Source organism: Hippocampus guttulatus, chromosome 16 (genome assembly GCF_054856545.1).
Source record: "Hippocampus guttulatus isolate MCC_2025c chromosome 16, RoL_Hgut_1.0, whole genome shotgun sequence".
Lineage (NCBI taxonomy): Eukaryota > Metazoa > Chordata > Actinopteri > Syngnathiformes > Syngnathidae > Hippocampus > Hippocampus guttulatus.
In genome coordinates this window covers 14661834-14686130 of record NC_141276.1, presented here as the reverse complement: position 1 = coordinate 14686130, position 24297 = coordinate 14661834, and the positions used below count along the sequence as shown (strand labels likewise).

Here is a 24297-nt window from a genome sequence, read left to right as displayed (position 1 = left end):
TTGACAGGTCTTTCGTCAGCCTTGTAATGCACTTACATAAACAATCACAAAGCTCTGACATAACAACGCACCGGAGTTATAGGACAGTTGCCTGTGTGAACCTTTCACTCATTGAACTTGGACTGCGTAACAGCAGTCACTTCCATCTGCGCTGAGACAGCAATGTACTTGATCGACTTCTATATCCCTCTAATACCCTCTCCAGCCCGCCCTGACAGCACTAGGTAGCTCCTCCAGCCAGAGACTGTTACACCCGCGCTGCAAGAAGGAGAGATACCGACGCTCGTTCTTACCGACTGCTGTCAGGCTGCTGAATAAAAATAACAACAATAATAATAATTAAATGATGTGAAAAACAATTGTAAATAGCACTGCGATTTATCCATTTTGTATTTATATTGCACTTAATTGAACGGTGTTTGTTTGTTTTTTCTTCTTTCTTCTTTCTACCCACATTCTTGCTGCTGCAGGCTGTAAATTTCCCCAGTGTGGGACAAATAAAGGAGATCTTATCTTATCTTATCTTATATAAGCCAAACACACAAACTGTCACTTAGGTCGATGAGTTTATTTGCGATTAAAATAATCGAAACGACAGTGCATTGGTTGGAATAGTTTTCCATTCAGAAGTACAAACCACAATTACAGTGATCGAGACGTTGCGTGAAACACATAATGATATGAAAATCATTTTCAAAACACAACTGAACACATGACAAAGACAAGACATGAACTTCAGAAGCAAGACCCAAAATCAACATCAAATACCCGTGATTTTCAATCCTCGGCAGCATTGCATGACAAACTGGCATGATTATGGAAAGGATACCACATGGGTTCAGGAACACTTCGAAAAGACGTTCGCAGGTAACAGTTAGTCGCTACAGTATATCACAATCATGGCTGTCGTATCCCCCCAGGCCAGGGGTGCCCAAACTTTTTGGACCGAAGATCTACTTTTCGATCAACTAACCTCCCGGGATCTACCCTTACTGGCACGTGCACGCACACACACACACACACACGCACGCGCACACACACACACACAGAAACAGCCTGAAACTGAGGCATGCAATGCACTTTTGCAGCCTGTTAATTATCGTAGTTCACACGTAGCTCACACGTACCGTTTTAAAGTGCTTCCCTGGGCCCTCCTAGGTTCCTATTCTTTGCCCATGCCCTCTGTGAATTGTACACGAAGCAAACTCTGAATGAGAATAATGACGATAAAAGATAGAGCGCAACCGCTCTAATCACAAACTGCAATTGCAGACTGCTGAGCGCGAACAACTTCCGGTAATGTAATCACGCGCCACTGTAAATTCAAGATTTACCTGCTTTATTTTATTTTTTATTTATTTATTTATATTCTTTGTGAAAATGAGACTGATAGGATGATTAGGGTGCAGCGTACATTAACACAAAAAATATATTAGTAACATGTACAAAGACACACAAATGGTTGTTTGTTTTTTTCTCCTCGACACTCCTCGGATCTACCTGGGACCAGTCTTAGATCTACCGGTAGATCAGGATCGACGTAATGGGCACCCCTGCCCCAGGCCAAAGAGGAAAAAGGATCATCAGGAATGTTAGCGGAAAGTTCAAAGACTAGAATCTGTGATGGTAAAGGGAGGTGTTATGAGCGTCTAACATATGGGGAACGTTTACAGATTTGAAGGCACCATTAATACCGAAAGATACATACAGGCTTTGAAGCAACAGATGCGACTATCCAAACAGGATGGCTTTGTGGTAAAAGAGTGTGAGTTACAGCCTGGGCTGCCAGCAGTCCAGACATGTCTCATACAGTGAAACTCCTCTAGAACGAAACCTACATGGGCGAAAATACCCTAGTGTGAAAAAATCTTCATGCATTAACACCATTCCCACTCTCCTGCCCCCCATACAACGAAAAAAAACCATGTTGCGTTATACTGAATCTTTTTCTCTGCTCTTGCCTCGCGACGAAATTCACTACAACAAAGTCTTATCTAACAGCGACCTCTACTGCTTCGTTCGGAAACAGCAAGAGCAACCACCACACTGGTTTACACATGCGCAGTAGTCCAGGAAGTATTTATTATTGTTAATTTCAGACGCAGCAAGAACGTTGTATTGCTAAAATGGCCACAAAACGGACCTTTGGATGTCAAGCAGCTAAGACAAGAAGAGCTCTGACGCTGGAAGAGAGGGTAAAAGTGATCAAAATGAAAGACGGAGGAAGCAAAATAAAATACATTATCTCAGAAATTGATGTAAGTAAAAGTGAATGCTGATCGTAAATTTCACAATTTATTTCCCTTTTTTTCTTTCTACACTGACTATATGAAGTGTCAAATAAGTTTATGCTCATACTTATGCACTATTGGAATAAAAATAAAGAGTACACATACGTTTGTGTGCGCGTGCGTGTGTGCGTGTCTGTTTACATCTGAGATCAAATTTGCTGCAATGAAAAACCCCCTGTTGTCAAAAATTTCTTGCTGCAAGCATGATTTCGTTGTAGAGGAGTTTCACTGTACAGTATTGATAAATGCGTGGCACATTATCAACACAAAATACGACAATGGAGTTGTACTCAAGCAAGAATGGAACAATGAGTGTCCTCAGTTCCCAAATGCTTATTTGAGTGTTTTTAAAGGGAAGGTGATATAACACAGTGATTAACATGCCCTTGTTCCATCTTTTTGGGAATGTTTTGCAGGCATCAAGTTCAAAATTGGTATTTGCAACCCCAAAAAAACCCAACAAAAAACCCCAAAGAGTTTAACAGTTTGACCATTAACTATCTTGTGTTTTTAGCAAATCCAACTGAATATACTGTATGTTGAAAATGATTTGCAAACCATTGAAGTCAGTTTTATTTACGTTTTACACAACTGCCCAACTTCATTGGAATCAAGGTTTGATTCCGCCCCCTCCCCCCGCCCAGGTGCGCGCGGGCACACGCGCGCGCACACACACACACGCACACGCACACACACGCGCGCACACACACGCGCACACACACACACACACACACATTCAAAGACTCCTCCTAATCCCCAACCTAATTTGGGCATTTGTCAGTGGTTTTGAATGGGTATTTCGAGGTCCAATCGGATTTGAGGGCTGGCCGACATTTCAATACATGCCCACTTCTCATCGCTCTCTTTTGACTTAAACTGAAGCAATAGCGTAGTTTAGGGCTCTTTTGGGTCACATACCAGAAGAATTAGCCTCAGCCAATAGCAGGTGAGTGATTCGTACTGTATACACTGTTAATAGTAATAATACATATACTGTAAAGTAATTGCATACAATATGTACTTGAGAAATTATTGAAAAATGTCCTAATTTGAAAAAGCAGAAGTTTACACACACTTTTAGATGGTTGTGGAGTTGGTGTATATTTTTTAATGAGTTTTAATTGTATATTTTAACAAGGTATTGTTGGGGGGGGGGGGGCTTCTGGCGCTGTAAATATATTAATCAAGTGTCAAACTGAGTAAAAATGCATCTTAGTTTCTTTAAAATTTTCTAAAACTTGTCTGACGAACTATTTTACCAAATGTGTGAAGAAGACACTCGCCAGCAACCTGGTTTGATTGTGTCTGCGCAACGTTGTTGGTTGGACCTTACAATGAATGGACCACGGATGGGTTTTTACGCTGAACAACATCTGGTGCTGTTTTTCATCCCACACATCAGCGCATCGTTGTAATTGTGCGTCAGTGTCAGACTCTGACTCACGTTTGGGGAAATGAATTTCAAAGAGGATAACGTTTTGTTCCAACTACACCACTTCACACGTGATGACTCATTTAATTCTCGGATCTGGCTTCCTCCAGCGAACGTCGAAAGCCGGCGTGAGCCGGTTTATTGCTTCTCAACTGGAGCAAACCTGTTTAGTTCATAGACGTCAACATAGGTAGACCCCGCCTTGTGTGGAATGATCCCTGTACAAATTTACGTAAACGCATCCGCCATATTAAATGTGGCAACTCTGCCCGTAAACTATGTGCAAGTCAGTGGACTGAACTTTATAAAGCGACAAAGTGTACAAAGTTAGTGGTTCTCATTGCCCCACTCAGACACACACATATTTTAAAAGAGTTTAAAAAAATAGTGTTACAAAATATGTTCATCGGGTACAAATATGACTAAAAATGGAACATGTAGAATTAGATGCAAAATTTGTTATACACGTGCTCTCCATTGATAATATTAGCAGTCCATGTGTATAAAGGGCTTTTATTTTGTTTTCAAATTGTGGCTATCCTGTGAAAAACATGTATGGCTATTTTTGTCATTTTTTAAAAAGTTTTATGGTAGTGGGGTGTCTGCATTTCAGACATCCCATCAACGTCCATCCATCCATCAATTTTCTAATCCGTTTATCCTCACAAGGGTCGCAGGTGTGCTGGAACCTATCCCAGCTGTCTACGGGCTGAAGGCAGGGTACACCCTGAACTGGTTGCCAGCCAATCGCAGGGCACATACAGATGAACATCCATTCACGCTCACAATCACACCTAGGTAATTTCGAGTGTTCCATTAACTTACAAAGCGTGTTTTTGGAATGTGGGAGGAAACCGGAGTACCCGGAGAAAACCCATGCAGGCACGGGGACAACATGCAAACTCCACACAGGAAGGCCGGAGTCTGACTCGAACCCCACCCCTCTGCACTGTGGGGCGAGGGGACTTGCTAACCAGTCGTTCACCGTGCCGCCGCCCATCAAAGTAAAAAATTTAAACATGACCAAAATGGACAGGCATGTTTTTCACATTAACGATATATGGGGTTACAAGTCGCACTTATATGTAAAATTATTTGTATATATGTTAAGAGTAGCGTATTTCATTTTATTTGTTTTGTTTTTATTTTGGAATACATTATTGTAAATAAAAACCTACTAGCCTAATAATTTGAGCTGAGTAAGTACTGCCCGAAGATGGCTGGGATAGGCTTCAGCACCCCCCGCGACCCTATTTAGGATTAAGCGGCTCGGAAAATGGATGGATGGATAAGATATACAGAACAAGGTGGAGGACTAGGTAGGTTTTGGTATTTTGTACATCTTCCTACTCCCTTTGAGCTAAGCAACTAACACCATTTAGGGTAGGTCGGAACAATTTCAATGAGAAGTTTTGTTGGGAGTCTGGTTTTGAGTCGATATTGTGCACATACGAATTATATTCCAAAAATTACATTTTAATGGCCAAATACAATAAAACGTCTCAAGAAACATCCGTATAACTGTTTTAAGCAGTTTCTGACCTTTATTTAAAATTAAGTTCATGTTTTAAGTTAATAAATCAGACCCTGATGGCACTGCACTCTTTATTCCCCATCCCAAAATGCTTTGCGGCGGTTAGTTGGTACTTGGCTTAAAAATAAAAATCTTTCGCGGGGGGGCATCATTGAAAAAAGGTTGATACAACTGTACGAGTGCACAGAAATGCCATACTTTATGCATAACAGCAGTGGAAAAACGTCACTCGTAAAACATAGTCGGCGTATTAGTGCAGCTTAGTGGTCATTCGAATAATGCACTCTAAGTCAATCGTCGAGTGCGTCTTAGTTGTTCGACCAGTGCACCCTCGGTCTCCTTGTGCGCTTAATTATTTTACCCGGGAAAACGGAGTTTGGCATGGATTCATATTTCAATGCGCTATAGAAATAGATCAAACGCCTCAATTTGATGTTGCCGTGTACGTACTACATTTTGCTGTATGGTTCAGCTAACCAGCATCAAAACACAAAAGAGGCGAGTTTTGAAATCGCGAAATACTGCACTCGGCTAGTCGCAAGAATAGGACTTTTGTTTCAATTAGATACTCCTCTGCATCTCAGTATTACCTACAGTACATAGAATATATATATTTTTAAACGAAATCGACGACTGAACAAACAATACAAAAGAGCACGCCATATTCAAAAGAACGCAATACCGAACTAATAAGACCAATACAAAAGAATTGTAGTGGTTTTACCACATCATATATAAGAATAATAATTTTTAAGAAAGCTGGACGCTACAAAATTTGTCCCACGTTGCATGAGGAAGGTCTTGCGTGCTTCTCTGAGCTGCACGCAACCGCTTTCTGAGCTCTGCGCGTTCATGACGGACAAGTTTGCGCGTCCGCGTTTGAATACCAGCTTGAGCCGGTAAAGAGCTGTCAAAACAGGCAGGAGTACGTTGACTGCCAGACCGGCTACAAGAGGCGCGGATGAGAAGATGCCGCCGCTTCCGCCGCCACATTTGTCATTTAAACCAAATTGTTAGCGACTGTCCATATCTCAGCCGCAGCGACAAGTAACCTCGTTGGCAATCAGATGTTTTATGGGCAGGCTCGAGTACGACTCCTCACGATCGAGTAGAGCAGCAAAGCAATGAGGAAGGATTTGTGTTAGTTCCACCAGCTGGCAACACTTCCTCTGTTCAAGAGCTATTCTCCGGTCACCGCTCTGCCGGTAAGTCACTAGTTATATTCGCGACCGCCGCTGCTGGATGCTGTCTGGTCTCAGTCGGCTGCTCTCGCTCGGCGGATTGCTTTGTTACTAGTGTTCGTGTGGATGCGCTTTGTCTATTACATAGGTTCAACGTATAGAACAGAGCACAATTACACACACACCAGTGCCCGCGTCGAGGTTCACATTTAAGTGAATTGTGGGTGTAAAATGAAGGTAAATGTCGGAATGTCTGTCACTCCATACAAACAGCAGAGGACAGTAAGTGCTGCGGGCTGTTTCGAGTCATCCTGTAGCCTGCATTGCATGGTCACAAACCACTGAGATGCCGCATACTTGCATCACCATCCCTTCTGCACTGCGGATGTCCTGAACCACATAGCACGCATTGCTTTAATGGCCGCATTTGCAAACTATAAAGACACAAAATAAAAGAACAAAATATTAAGCTTGTGGAAGCCTAGATTGCGAAGAAATCCCACCTCGACACCCACTATGTGCCAAGTGGGATGCATCACAGTACATCCATTTCCAAAAAGGTGACTTACTTCAGCAAACAGACATGGATGGATGGATGGCTAGATAGATAGATAGATTATTCAACTTTTTTCTGCCCATCTCTCTCCCTCTGCTTCAAAGAGGAGTCTCCAAGTCTGGTCCTTGTGTACCCCTATCCAGCCTGCTTTATAGGATCATCTTGATCATTTGAATCAGGTTATCATATAAAGCAGGCTGGATAGTGGCTCACAAGGACCGAAGTAGACCCCTGGCCTAAAGTAGAACAGTCAAGTCAACCCCCCCCCCCCCCCCCACACACACAAACTCAGATGGATAAAAAACAAGTGGATGTTTCTGCTTAAGTCATATTTCACAAATGTAACCGTTTCAGGGACAGCGGTTATTACAGTGGACAGCTTATCATGTTATCAGGTTACAGTGGGGGTCGGCAACACTCGGCATCCAGAGCTCCATGCGGCTCTTTATCGACATCTAGTGGCTCCCTGGAGCTTTATAAGAAATGTTTGAGAATGGAAAATGATTTTGATAGGAGGCTAATATAGCTCAAATAGATATAGATATATATTGCAGCTCCGAAAAAGGAGAGCTGTGGTGTTAGTTTTTTAAGACGTACACTTTATTTATGCTGTTAACAGTCTCGACAAACACAGAAACGTCTGTGTCTGACTCCGTGCCTTCTCTCTTCTTGTTCAACTCGAGAGGCGTTCAAAGACAGCCTCCGAAAAACGGAAATTCATGATTACTTAACTGACACTAAGAAAAGCAAAAATAATGCACCAAAACAAAAAAATCAAGCGAGAAAATCACACAATAAATTCAACATTTTGGGTTGCCGACTCCTGGGTTACAGGGTGCATGAAAGGGTTCATATTAATCAGAATTCAGTGTTTGGACTGGACACAGAACAAACTGGAAAGAGAATGTTTGACTTGACTTCCCCTCGAAGCGAGCTGCTCGGATTTTAGCCCCTCGTGTTGGTCACAGTTGATGTTAAATAAAGACATCCACTTGATAGTAGATTACATACACCAGATCAATGGCGCACTTCAGATCTTGGCAGTTGCTCCTGATGCTGCATCATCAGTCGGTGAATGGAAGACAGTAATAAAAACCTTTGAGAAGCTCAAAGGTAGAAAAGAGCTACACCTGGACAATTTACCAATTACCATGTGTAAAGAATAAAGAACCCTGGACTGTTTGGAATGACCGGCAATAAGCCTGCAAAACAGCCTGACAACTCGTACCCAAATTTAAAAGACGGTTTTGCGCTTTGTGAGTGGAGGAGGCAACTAAACATGATTGAAATACAGGAAAGAAACTAATCACTTTTTAGAATTTGGGGGGGACTCACCAAACACATTAAAACCATGTTTTTTTTTCAGTATCTTGCCTCAAATTTGTCGCCGTCGTCCAAAACCAAAAAAGCACAGTCCATAAAGGCACATTCTATCGTGCAGCAGCCCACGCATACCCGATTACTGTCCCACCCCTACTAAAAAGGTAAAGCTAATGTTTCGGCAGACAGTTTCAAGATTATCAGAAAATGTCATTCCCCGCAAGTTTGTGGTTATCAACAGCAAAGTATTGCAGTTCATTGACTATGTCCCATGGAAATACCTCAACCAGTTTATCTTGCTCATCCACATAAATGTCCTGCCTTTTTTTTTTTTGTCTGCAACATCTTCCTTACAAAATAAGTCAGACTCATTATCAGAATTTGTGATTCGCTTCTTCCATGTTTTCTGTTGCGGCACACACCTGATAGAAGCCAAAAGCTGACTACCACCACAACAGACGCAAAATACGGTCACACTAACAGTTTCAAATGTTATTGCGGTTCACGGTCAATCGGAAACGATTTCGTCCCCAACCCTAAATAAACTTTAGCTTCTCTTCAAAAATCAGCAGTGTAGCTTTTGCGATCTTATACCAGGCAAATATACAAAATAGTTTTAAAAAGGCCCAAAAAAGGAGCGAAACAACAAAATAAACTTTTAAGCTACTGTAACAGAAGTGTATTCTGAAAGGAAATTAAATCTGATTTGTCAAATTCTTCAAGGTATCACCAGCCTCCGCTTGATAAAATCTACGTGTCTTGTACAGTAATTTCTGCCAAGTTCTGCTTCTCAGTCATGCTATCAAGTTTAGCTTCCCAAGTTAAAGGTCCAATCATTATTAATAGGCGTAGCTTTCCGTAGTTTGGCATACAGTGGTTGAGATTCAACTCGACCATGTTTTGGATGATTCGATTTTATTTGGGGACATTTTTGCAGTAGAGGTTAATGAAGTGCTGCTGAGCACGGAATACATTTGGCTTTCATGTGACATTTTAAGCCAATTTTTCACGCATATTCCAACAACGTTGTCCTGTGTTTTTTAAGTGTGCTTTGGTGCCCCATGATTGTCTTGCGTGATAAGGAAATAAATTGCTAGATTTTATAAAAATGAATGAATAGGTCAGTAATCAAAGCCGATCCCATCAATTGGTGTTTATCAGATGTTCCACTGGTTAGTTAAGGCTCACTTATGTCTCGTCCCATGATGGTCTTTTGTCAAATCAGAGAAAGAAACTAAGTTGGGTTTTGTTTCTTGTTTTCAATGAAACATTATTAGCTAGTCTTGCCCAGCCTTGGGTAGATTTGAATTTGTATTTCATTTTTCACACAACACCAAATATTATTTTTTTACACTTTTTATTTTTGACAATATCTGTAAGTTTTGTTTCCTGCTCTTAATTGTGAATACATGGTTTTAAATGCTCCTGAAATTAAGTGCTGCTTAACGAGCCGATATTGTGTATGTATGTGACGTCACTGAAGGCCTAAGGTTGAAATGCACGGCCCGCCACTGCTACCAGTGCTCGTAGATTTGAGGATGGAGGATTTGGGTTGGTTTGTATTGACCATGTCACAGTACATTTGAATGGCCATACCTTGCCCAAAATGTCACATCAAATGTATGTGAAATAGTCATGCATCATGAAATTCTATTCGCTATGACTAGCATATGTCATGATTCGGTTTGTGACCAACAGATGGCACTGTAGGGCTCTCCCTGCAGCTGCACACCTGTTGGTCGTTAGGTCATTATGGCTTTAAAAGGACTCCCGCCCGACCACTCATTGTCGGGTCATTGTTTGTTTGTTTGTCAAGTCTCAGTCATGTTTCGGTCATGGTTAGTTTTTGCTTCAGTCATGGTTTTGTTTGCTACTTTGGATTCTTTTTGTTTTCAGGACTTTGTTTGTTTAGGATTTTGTTTTCTCTGTGTTTTAACACAATCTGTCAAGTACACCCTGCTCCTCACTCTTGCCTGCTTTTTGGGGTCCACCACCACCTCGCAACGTGACAGCATAGGACAGTATGGAAAGCCTTTATTGTCATTGTTGGTAAAAGATACTGGCGCACAACTCCAGAAAAAGAAGACACAATCATAGAAAATTAAAGACAGAACCAAAAAGTACAACTCTTGCCATGTATAACATGCCAAACACATGGTTCAACCGTCGTGACACAGTACAATGACACACTCCACCATAGCAAACCCACCCGTTGAAATTCGCCTTGTCAAAATCCGTTACACGGGCCTTATAGTGCTAATGTATTCTTTTCTTGTCGCAGTCATGAAGGCTTCCATTTCCCGTGGTTGCCTGGGTCCAAATGTCTACACGGAGGTGCCCGAAGGTGGCTGGGGCTGGGCTGTAGCTGCCACCTTCTTCATCGTGGAGATCTGCACCTATGGGGCTCTCAAAAGCCTGGGGATCTTTCTCCAGGATTTGATGGAGGAATTTGAGGAGAGTAACAGTCGGGTTTCATGGGTCATCTCCATCTGCATCTTCATCTTCACTTTTACCGGTGAGTTGTTTTAGAGTGGTATTTTTGGTCGCTCTCTTCTCATATTCACCCTTTCATGCACCAATAATGATAACCTGTAACCCGATGACATGATAAACTATTGTCGTAACCACTGTCCCTGAAAGCGTTAAACAGTATTCATCAAAAATCCAAAAGCCTGTTTCGGGTGTGTGTCATGACGAAAGAGCAAACTGATGTTTATAAAAGTATACAAAGGTCTGGGGGTACTTAAGCGTGTTTACCAATTCTAAGTAACTTTGTACATAAATGCTGATTAGTTTGACAAAGACTTAGGGGTTGAACAAGTCCATCCAACCATCCATCCATCCATCATCTACCGCTTATCCGGGGCCGGGTCGCGGGGGCAACAGCTTTAGCAGGGAAGCCCAGACTTCCCTCTCCCTAGCTACTTCTTCCAGCTCTCCCCGGGGGATCCCGAGACGTTCCCAGGCCAGCTGGGTGACATAGTCTCTCCAGCGTGTCCTGGGTCTTCCTCGGGGTCTCCTCCCGGTGGGACATGCCCGGAACACCTCACCAGGGAGGCGCTCACGGGGCATCCGAATCAGATGCCCAAGCCACCTCATCTGGCTCCTCTCGATGTGGAGGAGAAGCGGCTCGACTCTGAGCCCCTCCCGGATGACCGAGCTTCTCACCTTATCTCTAAGGGAGAGCCCGGACACCCTGCGGAGAAAACCTGTAACCGGGATCTCGTTCTTTCGGTCACGACCCATAGCTCGTGACCATAGATGAGGGTTGGAACGTAGATCGACCGGTAAATTGAGAGCTTCGCCCTTTGGCTCAGCTCCTTCTTCACCACGACAGACCGATACAACGTCCGCATCACAGCAGACGCTGCACCGATCCGCCTGTCGATCTCCCGCTCCCTCCTGCCCCCACTCGTGAACAAGACCCCAAGATACTTGAACTCCTCCACTTGGGGCAAGATCTCCTCCCCGACCCGGAGGGGACACTCCACCCTTTTCCGACTGAGGACCATGGTTTCAGATTTGGAGGTGCTGATCTTCATCCCAACCGCTTCACACTCGGCTGCGAAACGCTCCAGTGAGAGTTGGAGAGCCCTGTTTGAAGGACCCAACAGCACCACATCATCTGCAAAAAGCAGGGATGCAATACTGAGGCCCCCAAAACGGACCCCCTCAACGCTTCGGCTGCGCCTAGAAATTCTGTCCATAAAGGTTATGAACAGAATCGGCGACAAAGGGCAGCCTTGGCGGAGTCCTACCCCCACTGGAAACGATTCCGACTTACTGCCGGCAATGCGAACCAAACTCTGACATCGGTGGTATCGTGACCGAACAGCCCGTATCAGGGGGTTCGGTACCCCATACCCACGAAGCACCCCCCACAGAACTCCCCGAGGGACACGGTCAAACGCCTTCTCCAAGTCCACAAAACACATGTAGACTGGTTGGGCGAATTCCCACATACCCTCGAGGACCCTGCTAAGGGTGTAGAGCTGGTCCACTGTTCCACGGCCAGGACGAAAACCACACTGCTGCTCCTCAATCTGAGGCTCGACTTCCTGACGGACCCTCCTCTCCAGCACCCCTGAATAGACCTTACCAGGGAGGCTGAGGAGTGTGATCCCTCTGTAGTTGGAACACACCCTCCGGTCCCCCTTTTTAAAAAGAGGGACTACCACCCCGGTCTGCCAATCCAGAGGCACTCTCCCTGTTGACCACGCGATGTTGCAGAGGCGTGTCAACCAGGACAGCCCCACAACATCCAGAGCCTTGAGGAACTCCGGGCGGATCTCATCCACCCCTGGGGCCTTGCCACCGAGGAGCTTTTTAACCACATCGGTGACTTCAACCACAGAGATAGGAGAGCCCACCTCAGAGTCCCCAGGCTCTGCTTCCTTCAAGGAAGGCGTGTTGGTGGAGTTGAGGAGGTCTTCGAAGTACTCTGCCCACCGGTTCACAACGTCCCGAGTCGAAGTCAGCAGCGCCCCATCCCCACTGTACACAGTGTTAGTGGTGCACTGCTTCCCCCTCCTGAGACGTCGGATGGTGGACCAGAATCTCCTCGAAGCCGTCCGGAAGTCGGCTTCCATGGCCTCACCGAACTCTTCCCACGCTCGGGTTTTTGCCTCGGCGACCACCGAAGCTGCGTTCCGCTTGGCCAGTCGATACCCGTCAGCTGCCTCTGGGGTCCCACAGGCCATAAAGGCCCGATAGGACTCCTTCTTCAGCTTGACGGCATCCCTTACTGCTGGTGTCCACCATCGAGTACGGGGGTTGCCGCCACGACAGGCACCAACCACCTTACGGCCACAACTCAGATTGGCCCCCTCAACAATAGAGGCACGGAACATGGTCCACTCGGGCTCAATGTCCCCCGCCTCCCCCGGAACATGGGAAAAGCTCTGTCGGAGGTGGGAGTTGAAACTCCTTCTGACAGGGGATTCCGCCAGACGCTCCCAACAAACCCTCACAATACGTTTGGGTCTGCCAGGACGGACCGGCATCTTCCCCCACCATCGGAGCCTACTCACCACCAGGTGGTGATCAGTTGACAGCTCCGCCCCTCTCTTCACCCAAGTGTCCAGAACATGCGGCCGCAAATCCGATGATACAACTACAAAGTCGATCATCGAACTGCGGCCTAGGGTGTCCTGGTGCCAAGTGCACATATGGACACCCTTATGTTTGAACAAGGTGTTCGTTATGGACAATCCGTGGCGAGCACAGAAGTCCAATAACAAAACACCACTCGAGTTCTGATCGGGGGGGCCGTTCCTCCCAATCACGCCCCTCCAGGTCTCACTGTCATTGCCCACGTGAGCATTGAAGTCCCCCAGCAGAACAAGGGAGTCCCCAGCAGGAGTACTCTCCAGCACACCTTCCAAGGACTCCAAAAAGGGTGGGTATGCTGAGCTGCTGTTTGGTGCATATGCACAAACAACAGTCAGGACCCGTCCACCCACCCGAAGGCGGAGGGAGGCAACCCTCTCGTCTACCGGTGTGAACCCCAATGTACAGGCACTGAGCCGGGGGGCAATGAGTATGCCCACACCTGCTCTGCGCCTCTCACCTTGAGCAACTCCAGAGTGGAAGAGAGTCCAACCCCTCTCGAGAGAACTGGTACCAGAACCCAGGCTGTGTGTGGAGGCAAGTCCGACTATATCCAGTCGGAAATTCTCTGCCTCACACACCAGCTCGGGCTCCTTCCCTGCCAGAGAGGTGACATTCCATGTCCCAAGAGCTAGCTTCTGCAGCCGAGGATTGGACCGCCAGGGTCCCCGCCTTTGGCTGCCGCCCAGCTCACATTGCACCCGACCCCTTTGGCCCCTCTCATGGGTGGTGAGCCCATTGGAAGGGGGACCCACGTTGCCTCTTCCGGCTGTGCCCGGCCGGGCCCCATGGGTGTAGGCCCGACCACCAGGCGCTTGCCAACGAGCCCCACCTGCAGGCCTGGCTCCAGAGGGGGGCCCCGGTGACCCGCGTCCGGGCAAGGGAAACCTTGGTCCATATATTTTTGTCATCATAAGGGGTCTTTGAGCCGTGCTTTGTCTGGCCCCTCACCTAGAACCTGTTTGCCATGGGTGACCCTGCCAGGGGCATAAAGCCCCAGACAACTTAGCTCCTAGGATAATTGGGACACACAAACCCCTCCACCACGGTAAGGTGACGACTCACGGAGGGGGGTTGAACAAGTCATCAAATTCAAATCCACATTGCAATGCTGTGGAATGCTATTTTCGCAATGTTTTTTTGGGGGGGGGGGGGACTAACCAACCAACATCACAAGCTCACAAAAAGTATATCTTGAAGTGGGACACCCAAAGGCCATAATGACAATAATATTATATTTAGCCTTTCATGCACCAATAATGATAACCTGATCACATGATAAGCTGTCCACTGTAGTAACCCCTGCCCCCAAAAGAGTAAAAATGTTCATTGCTCCCTGTTTCAACTGTATATTCTGTATTGTGGATACCCATTGAAAATGATCACATTTAGTCGGCCTACAGTTGAAATGCATTAAAGAACCAAATGTACAACTGAGCATTTACGTGTGTTTCATGTAGCGGAACATATGATGACTTGTTACCTTAAATATTCCAAGAGTGCATAAAGTCAAACTTCAGTGGCATCTTATGAATAACTTTTATTGCAAGGTAAGTTTGCATCCAAACTACGCTGCAGGAATCTGTGAAGGCTGCAGATGAATGGCCAAAAGTCATCAGCATACCGAGGGCAGGTGTGATGAATCGCGTACAAACCAGAATTGTGTCGGAATGTGTATACTTTTCTTCCAAATGCTATCAAATTACTCTCCTGGCGTTATTTCTCCATATCCTTTATTTTTTCTTTATGTTGATTTTTTTTTTTTTTAACAATGACTAGCTGCAATGAACACAATCCGAAATTTTAAATATAAGAAAAAAACTGACATTTGTGTGAAAATGTAGGAGTAAAAGTATTTTATGCTTCATGATTTGATACCTACCTGGTGGTCGAGTGGTTTGCGCATCGACCTCACAGTGCTGAGATTGTGGGTTCGATCCCGGCTCTGGCCTTCCTGTGTGGAGTTTGCATGTTCTCTCTGGGCCTGTGTGGGTTTTCTCCGGGTACTCCGGTTTCCTCCCACATTCCAAAAACATGCATGGCAGGCTGATTGAACACTCCAAATTGTCCCGAGGTGTGAGTGTGAGTGATGGTTGTTCATCTCTGTGTGCCCTACGATTGGCTGGCAGCTGGTTCAAGGTGTCCCCCGCCTACTGCCCGAAGACAGCTGGGATAGGCTCCAGCGCCCCCTGCGACCTTTGTGAAGATAAAAGATGAAATGGATGGATGGATGGATGATACATGGACTTGATACATCTGGAAACAAATACTTTGTTGTGGTCTCAGCCACGATGAAGTTATTGATCCCCATGCTGTTTCTTCCCCGCAGCCCCCCTGTCCACCATGTTGAGCAATCGCTTTGGCCATCGCATCATCGTAATGCTCGGGGGCGTCCTCATCAGCTTGGGTACCATCACCTCTGCTTTCACCAACTCCATCAACGAGATGTACATCACCATTGGCATAGTCTCAGGTAGTTCATATGAGCCTCGTTTCTCTGCAGCTATCTCTGCATCCAGCTGTGTGTCGTATGCCTGTCTGTCCTGCGGCTTTGTGACATTTACAGGGCCGTACTGTTGCAGACATGTCTCGTCTGACACCTTATTTATTTTGAACCAAAGGGACTTCTAGCAGTGTCAACAGCCAAATCCGTTTCTTCCAGAACTGTCCAGTGAACGCGTACCTCGCTGTCTATGAAAGACGGACACAACTTCTGCTGCAAATTACGACAACAAACATTTTCAGACGTAGTACTGTACATTGACTGTATGAAAGTAATAGATTCTAAATTCCTTTGCAGATGATGAGCTAATTCGTGAAATCAGATGTGGATGTGAACTTGTTTTGTTTTTTTTCTTTTTTTTGTTTTCTGGACAGAAAGCACTGCTAGCTCTCCCACCCTGACTGCCGTGTCTCCCTTTTAACTGACCACAACTAACTCGACAATCCCTTTTCTCTTCTCTCCCCGTCTCTTTTTTTTTTTTTTTGTCTTTACATGCATTTGTCTTTCAGCTGCTGCTGTAGTAAAGCTGAACCCTCCCAAGCAACCCACCAGCTCTGACACAGGAGTGACCTGACACCTTGACCTTTGACCCAACCCCCTAGCCGTGCTGTGTTCCTACCATGCGGGCCAGTGGCTGTCATGTCCCCTTTTTCTTGTCTCCTCTTTGTTTACAGGCTTTGGCTACTGCCTTACCTTCCTCCCCACTGTCACAATTCTTGCCCAGTACTTCTCCAGGTGTCGGGCCCTCGTCACCTCTGCTGCGTCTTCTGGGGAATCTTTCGCCATCTTTGCATTTGCACCAGGTGAGGATTCAGTAGGTCATACACTTTCAGAAGACAGAAACAATTGTATCAAAAATATTGACATTTGTTGTGTTCCTTCTATAATCCAATTGAGACCACAATATGCGATCCTTTTTGCCTCTAAGTGTGTGCGAATAAGAATTTCATCTTATCTGGTCATGTTTGTGCAAGTGCATATTTTTTAATGGTCCCTCCAACACGGGCATTGTATTAGACCTTGTGGTTAAAGTCACCTTTTTCAGTCCTTCATAGTTTCCACATTGTGCATACACTTTGGACTTGCATGTGGACTACGGATACAGAGGTTATTCCATTTGTACAGCAACATGTGAGTCATATCGACATGGCTCCATACATACGCACTCATCCACGCAAGCCCATTGATAAACACGCTGCATGCAAGCACATTTGCAGTATGATTGAAATGGAATGAAAAGTGAAAATAAACAGAGTTTCTGTAGTTTTTATAACAAATATAATGGACTGGTATACTAGCATATCTTTTCTTATAAGCGCTGTTTGCATGTGTGGTTGATGGCGTTTTTTGTTGTTGTTTTTTTTTTATTACAACAAACTGAAACTACATTTTAAGTTTATAAAACTATCTGTAATTATAGCAAAAATGTCCATTGTTTTCATTTTTGACAATTAATTTCATTATTTCATTCATGAGCATTTGGCATTGATTTTATATTACATTCATTTATTTCCGTATTACTTTACGGCACAACTGCACTTTACTTTATATACTAACAAACCAGCTCTAAAAACAAATCGAAATAAACTGGATTTGAAAAACAAAAGTCAAACGTAATAAAAACTTTAACCCTTTCATAGGGATAAGAAATTGATCATATGATTCAGCAATCCAAAAAACAATGTAACCCTTTCATGCACCCTGTAACCTGATAACATGATAAGCTGTCCAGTGTAGTAACCGCTATCCCTGAAAGGGATGATAAAAAAAATACAATACAATACATCCTGATTTATATAGCGCTTTCACAACAGCTGCAGCTGTAACAAAGCGCGACAAACCAGTTAACATAACAAATATTTTATAAGCCTGCTGAAAACTGGTGACAAAACCACACACTCAACCAACATATAATTTATGACACTGACATCTCAACAGTTTAGTGCAGTTTGAAGCATGCCCAGGCAAATGGTAGTGCATGCCTCTCTAGTGCATGTTAATGAAAAATCAGCTCAAAATCGATAATGGTAGGCATGTTGAGAATTTGTTGTATACAGTGGTCGGTCAATTTACGAAATTAATTTGTTCTGGAAGAAATTTCTTAACTAGAAAATTTTGTAAGTAGAGACGCATTTTCCATGTAAATGCCCTAATCCGTTCCAAGACCCCCCCAAAATTCAAACATAAATGTTTTCTAAAGCATAAAATTGCATCAAAATATCTTACAAATACATGTTACAATTGGATTATTGCACAATAAATGAAAGTTGTGCACAATGTAAAAAACAAAGAATGGAGTAAAGAATAAAAATGATGGTCATTTAACTTTTAACTACGTCCTCATCATTTTTTGCCCTCTTTAGTTCATGTTCTCTCTCCAAAGTGGTTTTTGCCTCGCATTTTGTCTAGAACTGATCTTTTGTCGGCTTTTAACAACCCTTCAAAAATGGCCAACAGCAAACATCAGCATAGTGAGCGATTGCCGGACTGGTGAACACTTTTTCTGGGTGATTCACATTTACGTAAAACTATCGGACCGCCTAATGGCCCGAGGGGCGAATGACGAGGACGCTGCTAAGACACTCGTAGTAGCCAATGGCAGAGCAGCTATGTGTATGTTGCATTCAGGAAACTCTGAGCTGCGAGTAGCAGCCCAGACTGTATTTTTACCTTTCGTATCTTGAAATTCATTTGGTAACAAGAGGCAATATTTTCCTTTTGAGGCGTTTCCTAACTTTTTTTCTTCCTAAATTTGATATGAAGAGACGTTCGTAAGTAGAGGTACCACTGTACTGAGAAATTTGGTCGCACCAGTGCTACCAGTGGAAAATTGGGGTCGGGCGTTTTCTGATGAAACGCTACGGCTGCACAATGCAGTTGTTGACAGCATTTCTGCCTCTCAGTCAGCAGGAAACACCACAGCCACTCAAAATGATGAATTACTATTATAACAGTGCTCTCATAGATGAGAGAATGGAGAGTGACCTCCGAGGCTGGCGATATGTCCACTTTCCACGATCTCACGGTGTTGCCCTTTTAAACTTTGCTGCGTCATTGTTTTTCATGTTCACTTACTTTCTTGCCTTGAGGGAAATAAGACCAAATAATGACTTTGGACTGAGTACAATCATAACACACCCATCCGAAACAAAAATGTCTACTGAGGATGTAAAACCTCAATATGAATGCTTGACACACACGAAACTCAAAACTTGTTTTGTTTCCCCACAGCCTTCACGAAGTTGAAGCAGCACATCGGATGGCGGCGCTGTCTCATTGTCCTTGGAGTTTTTCAATCTTGTATTATTGCCTGTGGCCTTCTTCTTCGTCCAATCCTCATCCGGCCGGAGCTTGAAAAGGAGGACAATGAAATGGTCGAGCAACTCCCTCTGGAACAGCTGCAGGAGGTTTATGAGTTGGAAAATGAGCAAACCAGAACCTCCATCAGTTCAGGAGGTTCCCAGAGTTCACAGGACTCAGGCGTCACGTCCCTTTCTGCCTCAAATGTGGATTTGGGGATGGCAGGAGCGGAAATCGAGGTGGAGTGGGAGCTGCAGGGCCAAGAGAACCAGGAACTGTCATCGTCCACACCTCCCTCCCCATTCAAGGTGTATTCTGAGTCGAACGTGTCACCCCAATCCAAACTGCTGGATTTCTCTGTCCTGAAAGACGGTGCCTTCATTTGCTACTCGCTCTTCGGCCTCTTTGCCACTCTGGGCTTTTTTGCCCCTCAGCTCTACATCGTCGAACTGAGTAAAAGCCACGGCGTGGAGCCCAGCATGGCGTCCTATATGCTCTCCGTGATGGCGGTGGCCGAGATCTTTGGCCGTCTGTCCATTGGCGTGTTGCTGAACAAAGTCACTTGCAGAAAGACCCTGGTGTTGCTCTGGTGTGTTGTTTTTTTGTGTCTGGTGCTGGTGGCTTTCACCATCGTACGGGACTTCTGGGGCCTGGTGGTCTGCTGTGCCATCTACGGCTACTTCCTGGGCACCGTGGGCTCCACGCACATCCCCATGCTGGCAGAGGAGGACGTGGTGGGCATTGACAAAATGGCCACATCTGTGGGAGTCTACGTTTTTATTCAGAGCTTTGCTGGACTTGCCGGACCACCTCTAGGAGGTAGAACATTGTTTGGCTTTGTCAGATGGCAAATTATGTTGACCTTCATCGCTCGGCTGGATTTCCATCCTAAAATGTTGTTCCCTTTCTCCCCAGGTGTGTTGGTGGACATCACCAATAATTACGGTGCTGCTTTTTACTCCTGTGCCGTCGGGATGGGGCTCAGCGCCGTCTGTCTCGCTCTGGTCGGTCCAGTCAAGTCTGGCATGTGCCGGAAGCGGAAAGGTGAATTTGCGGAGGAGGGAGAGAAAACTTTCCAGGACAACGACCTGCCGGACTTTTTGGAGGTGGATATGGCAGTCGAGGACAGCCCCGTGAAAAAGTCTATGTCCGGAGACAACGCTTGTGTAATATGAGCCCGGAAGAGCCTCGGCAGATGAAAAAAACAACAACAAATCCAAGACGGAGGAGGAGGCCGCCAAATTTCCATCACCTATCTACAGCTGCTGCTCGTTTTCCAATCTCAGGTGTCGCTCACTCTGACAAGCTTGAAGCTCAATCTAAAGGAGACCAAAGACAGCCATGCTGAGCATATGGTTTCAAATCTTTGTCGACTCTGACACACGGTCTGCTTATAAACACTTTTCACAGGCTTCTGTAACTGCCACCAGATCCATTCCATTTTATTTATATAAGCGCCAAATCACAACAGAGGTTGTGTCAGGGCACTTTCCGCACGGAGCAGGTCTAGAGCCACACTCCTCACTCATGAAGACCCCGCATGAGCAAGCACAACGCAAGACTGAAATTATGCAGTGCACGCAAGAACCCTGCTCATGTTAAGGCGTGCAACCCGTCTGCATGTCCGTGATCATCAAGATTTAGATGTCGGCGCAGAAAAAGACCGAAAGATAAAACAGCACATCAGTTCTTGTGCGATTTTTGCTACCTGAGTGCATATGATGCAATGAGAATTTTAAAAGAAAGTCAACTGTAATGTCGTCGAAACACACAGCCTGTCTGACTTCTGTGTTAAAATGTATTTCACGTCTTCAAGTCACAGCAATATTTGCAATCGTTGACTAAATCAGGGAGCTCCTGCTAACTTGTGTTAGGGGATCCCAAAGGCAGCGAGTGTTCATTTCAAGATTTCGCACAAGCCTTACAAACTTCAGCACGTTAGTTCTTGTTTTCACTCGAAGGCATTGATTTTATTTGTACCTTGTTACTCTGTTCGTATTCATTGCCATTAGAATGACCTTGTTACACAACAGCATACGTGTTGGAAAAGCGATGAAGATCTGAAATATCAGCGTTCAGAATACAGTGGAGCCCTGCATACGCACATACCTGTTTTTTTTTGGGGGGGGGTGGGGTTCAGGATTAAAAAATAAGATTTCGGGTGAGAGGCAACCTTTTGCTTTTGTACAGAAAGCTTGTCGGTGGTATATCACCGCTTTACAACACTTTTGGGGGGGGGGGGTTCATTTTTATTTTATTGTATTTTATCTTTTTTGAATGCATTTCAATGGCTGTCATTCATACACGGATTTTGACTATTGTTGGACTGGTCCGATATTTCCCCTACAAATAGTGGGGGACCTAATACAGACCTAAATGCACTGGTACACGTTGAACGAGATGGGCATGTATGTTTCATTATGCAATATGTGTGAATGAAATGTTTGTCAGGACAAAGATGTTGCCCCTCCCCTCTCATGACAGTGCACACCCTCACCTGAAGTTTAGTTCCCAAACCCTTCTGTAGTTGCTGTTTACCTTTTATTCATACTGTTTCGAATGATCATTTGTTTATTTTCAGTGCCAGTCTTTTTTTAACAAACACTTTGCAGCCAGCTGCCTGTTATGTGTTGATTGCATAGTTGTGGTTTTTCAATTAAAAACAAGTCTTAAGAGTTTTGTGGAGGGTGATTTGTTGTTTTTTTTGGTTTTTGTTTTGACATGATTTATTGTTGTAACGGTGTACCGTGATGCAGGGCTGGCTATATGCTGAGTCAAAAGGGGGCAAGCTATCATGACATATGGTGTGTTTTTTATAACGTATTATTGCTATTTTTCCTCATTTAAGTACACATTACAATTGTTTGAGGGGGTACGGCTGGAATGGATCAAGGGCATTTTACATTAGTTTCATTGGTAAAAGATGATTTGAGATAAGAATAAGAAAACCTTTATTCGTCTCACAATGTAGAAATTCCCAATTTACAGCAGCAAGTTATGAAAGGAAGGAAGTAGAAGAACAAAAAGTAAGTCATAATACAAGACACAAGAGTTTTGAGAAGAGATCTGAAGGCACAACCATATGCAATGTCAAACAAATTTGATATTCAACCTTTCATTCACAAATAATGATTACCAACAGCAGGATTTTGTTTTGTTACGCTGAGGGCAAGGAAACAATCTTTTTAACATCGATTTTTCAAGGAGTTGCTGACATGTCCACTAGGGTGGACAATGTGCATTTTAACTAATGTTTAAAGATGTTTGTCTGAAAACAATGACAACACTACAAAACATGTTTTTTTTTTCATCTTTAACACTGTGTTCACGTATTTTTAACATGTGTCAATACTGGCGAATATATTGCAAAAACATTTAACCAAAGAAAAATTATCTCCAAGCATAACAAATAAACAGGCCTACGACTACATATTGCGGCCCGGGTGGTCCAATGGTTAGCGCGTTGACCTCACAGTGAAAAGGGTTCAATTCCAGCTACGGCCTCCCTGTGTGGAGTTTGCATGTTCTCCCCCATGCCTGCGTGGGTTTTCTTTGGGTACCCCGGTTTCCTCCCACATTCCAAAAACATGCATGGCAGGCTGATTGGACGCTCTAAATTGTCCCTCGGTGTGAGTGTGAGCGCGGATGGTTGTTCGTCTCTGTGTGCTCTGCGACTGGCTGGCAACCGGTTCAGGGTTGCCTGAATCTCAATATTCACTCTCCACTCCCTGAAAAAAGGAGGTACATGTCACTCCAAATCATTGTCTTTGCTTTCCCAGACAAGTCTGTTTTTTGGGGTTCTTGGGTGCTTTGTTTGGTGGGATATACTTGTCAGACCCCAAAGACAAACGTATACATATGATACACGATCTTCTAAAAGGAAGGAATAGGGCAACACACATACGTCAGAAACATTGATGAAGGTCACACAAAGATGTCTGGTCGGAACACAATGAACTCCCGTGCTTAGAGGAGTTCACAAGCTCATTTGCGTGAGCACGTCACGAACGCGCCGTCTCAAGGTAGCCACTTCCACTCCTCATAGGTTGTTATCTGATTTCAGCCTGAGAATGCTGGTGAAGCCTCCAAATCCAGAACACAACATGGGGCTCCACATTTCTCAGTCGGCACCTCCACTCCTTAATAATGGCTTATCTCGTCCAAGCTTGGGAACCGGCTGTCTCTCTCAGTGTCTCTCTCAGTTAAACATTGCAAGGCCATACTGCTGAATAAATGCTTCGTAGTAATCCACCCATCCATTTTCCGATCCGCTTGTCCTCACAAGGGTCGCGGGGGGTGCTGGAGCCGTCTTCGGGCGGTAGGCGGGGGGACACCCTGAACCGGTTACCAGCCAATCGCAAGGCACACACAGACAGACAAAAGACCATCCACGCTCACACTCACACCTGGGGACAATTTAGAGTGTTCAATCAGCTTGCTACATGCTTGTTTTATTTGAAATGTTGGCGGAAACCGGAGGACCCAGAGAAGACCCATGCAGGCCCGGGGAGAACATGCAAACTCCACACAGGGAGGCCGCAGCTGGAATTGAACCTGGTACCTTTGCACTGTGAGGTCGACGCGCTAACCACCGGACTTACGGACCACCCGCTTTGTAGTAATGTAAGAGTAAATATGGGATAACCTTCTGTAAATTTATTCTATCAATACTCCGGTCCCTAAGCTTCAACCTTCCTTTTTGTGGATTTCAGCTCTGCGTTCAACACCATCATCCCGGAACTCCTCACCCCCAAACTTCTCCACCTCGGTGTGTCCCCTACGATCTGCCAGTGGATCCTCAGCTTCCTGATGGGACGGACACAACAGGTGAGACTGGGAGCAACAACAACATCAATACGCACCACCAGCACTGGAGCCCCACAGGGATGTGTCCTCTCTCCACTGCTCTTCTCCCTCTACACAAACGATTGCACCTCAACAAATCCAGCTGTCAAACTCATAAAGTTCGCAGACGACACCGCGGTCATCGGTCTCATCAAAGACGGCGACGAGTCTGCGTACCGACAACAAGTGGAGCAGCCGACACAACCTCGGGCTGAACACGCTCAAG

The 24297-nt window shown here is 44.9% G+C and overlaps 1 protein-coding gene across 2 annotated transcripts; it reads left to right on the top strand.

The window, feature by feature from the left end:
- Positions 1-3114: 3114 nt before the first annotated feature.
- On the top strand, positions 3115-21901 carry slc16a6b (solute carrier family 16 member 6b). Of its 2 annotated transcripts, none has more exons than XM_086132928.1 (6): positions 3115-3237; positions 10596-10829; positions 15753-15896; positions 16601-16729; positions 19158-20045; positions 20142-21901. In XM_086132928.1, exons 2-6 carry the CDS (start codon positions 10598-10600, stop codon positions 20399-20401), a joined length of 1653 nt encoding a protein of 550 aa, XP_085989054.1. In that variant the 5' UTR covers positions 3115-3237; positions 10596-10597; the 3' UTR covers positions 20402-21901. The 2 variants fall into 2 exon arrangements, with proteins under 2 accessions (XP_085989054.1, XP_085989052.1); XM_086132926.1 differs by lacking the exon at positions 3115-3237 and adding an exon at positions 6149-6462.
- Positions 21902-24297: the final 2396 nt, after the last annotated feature.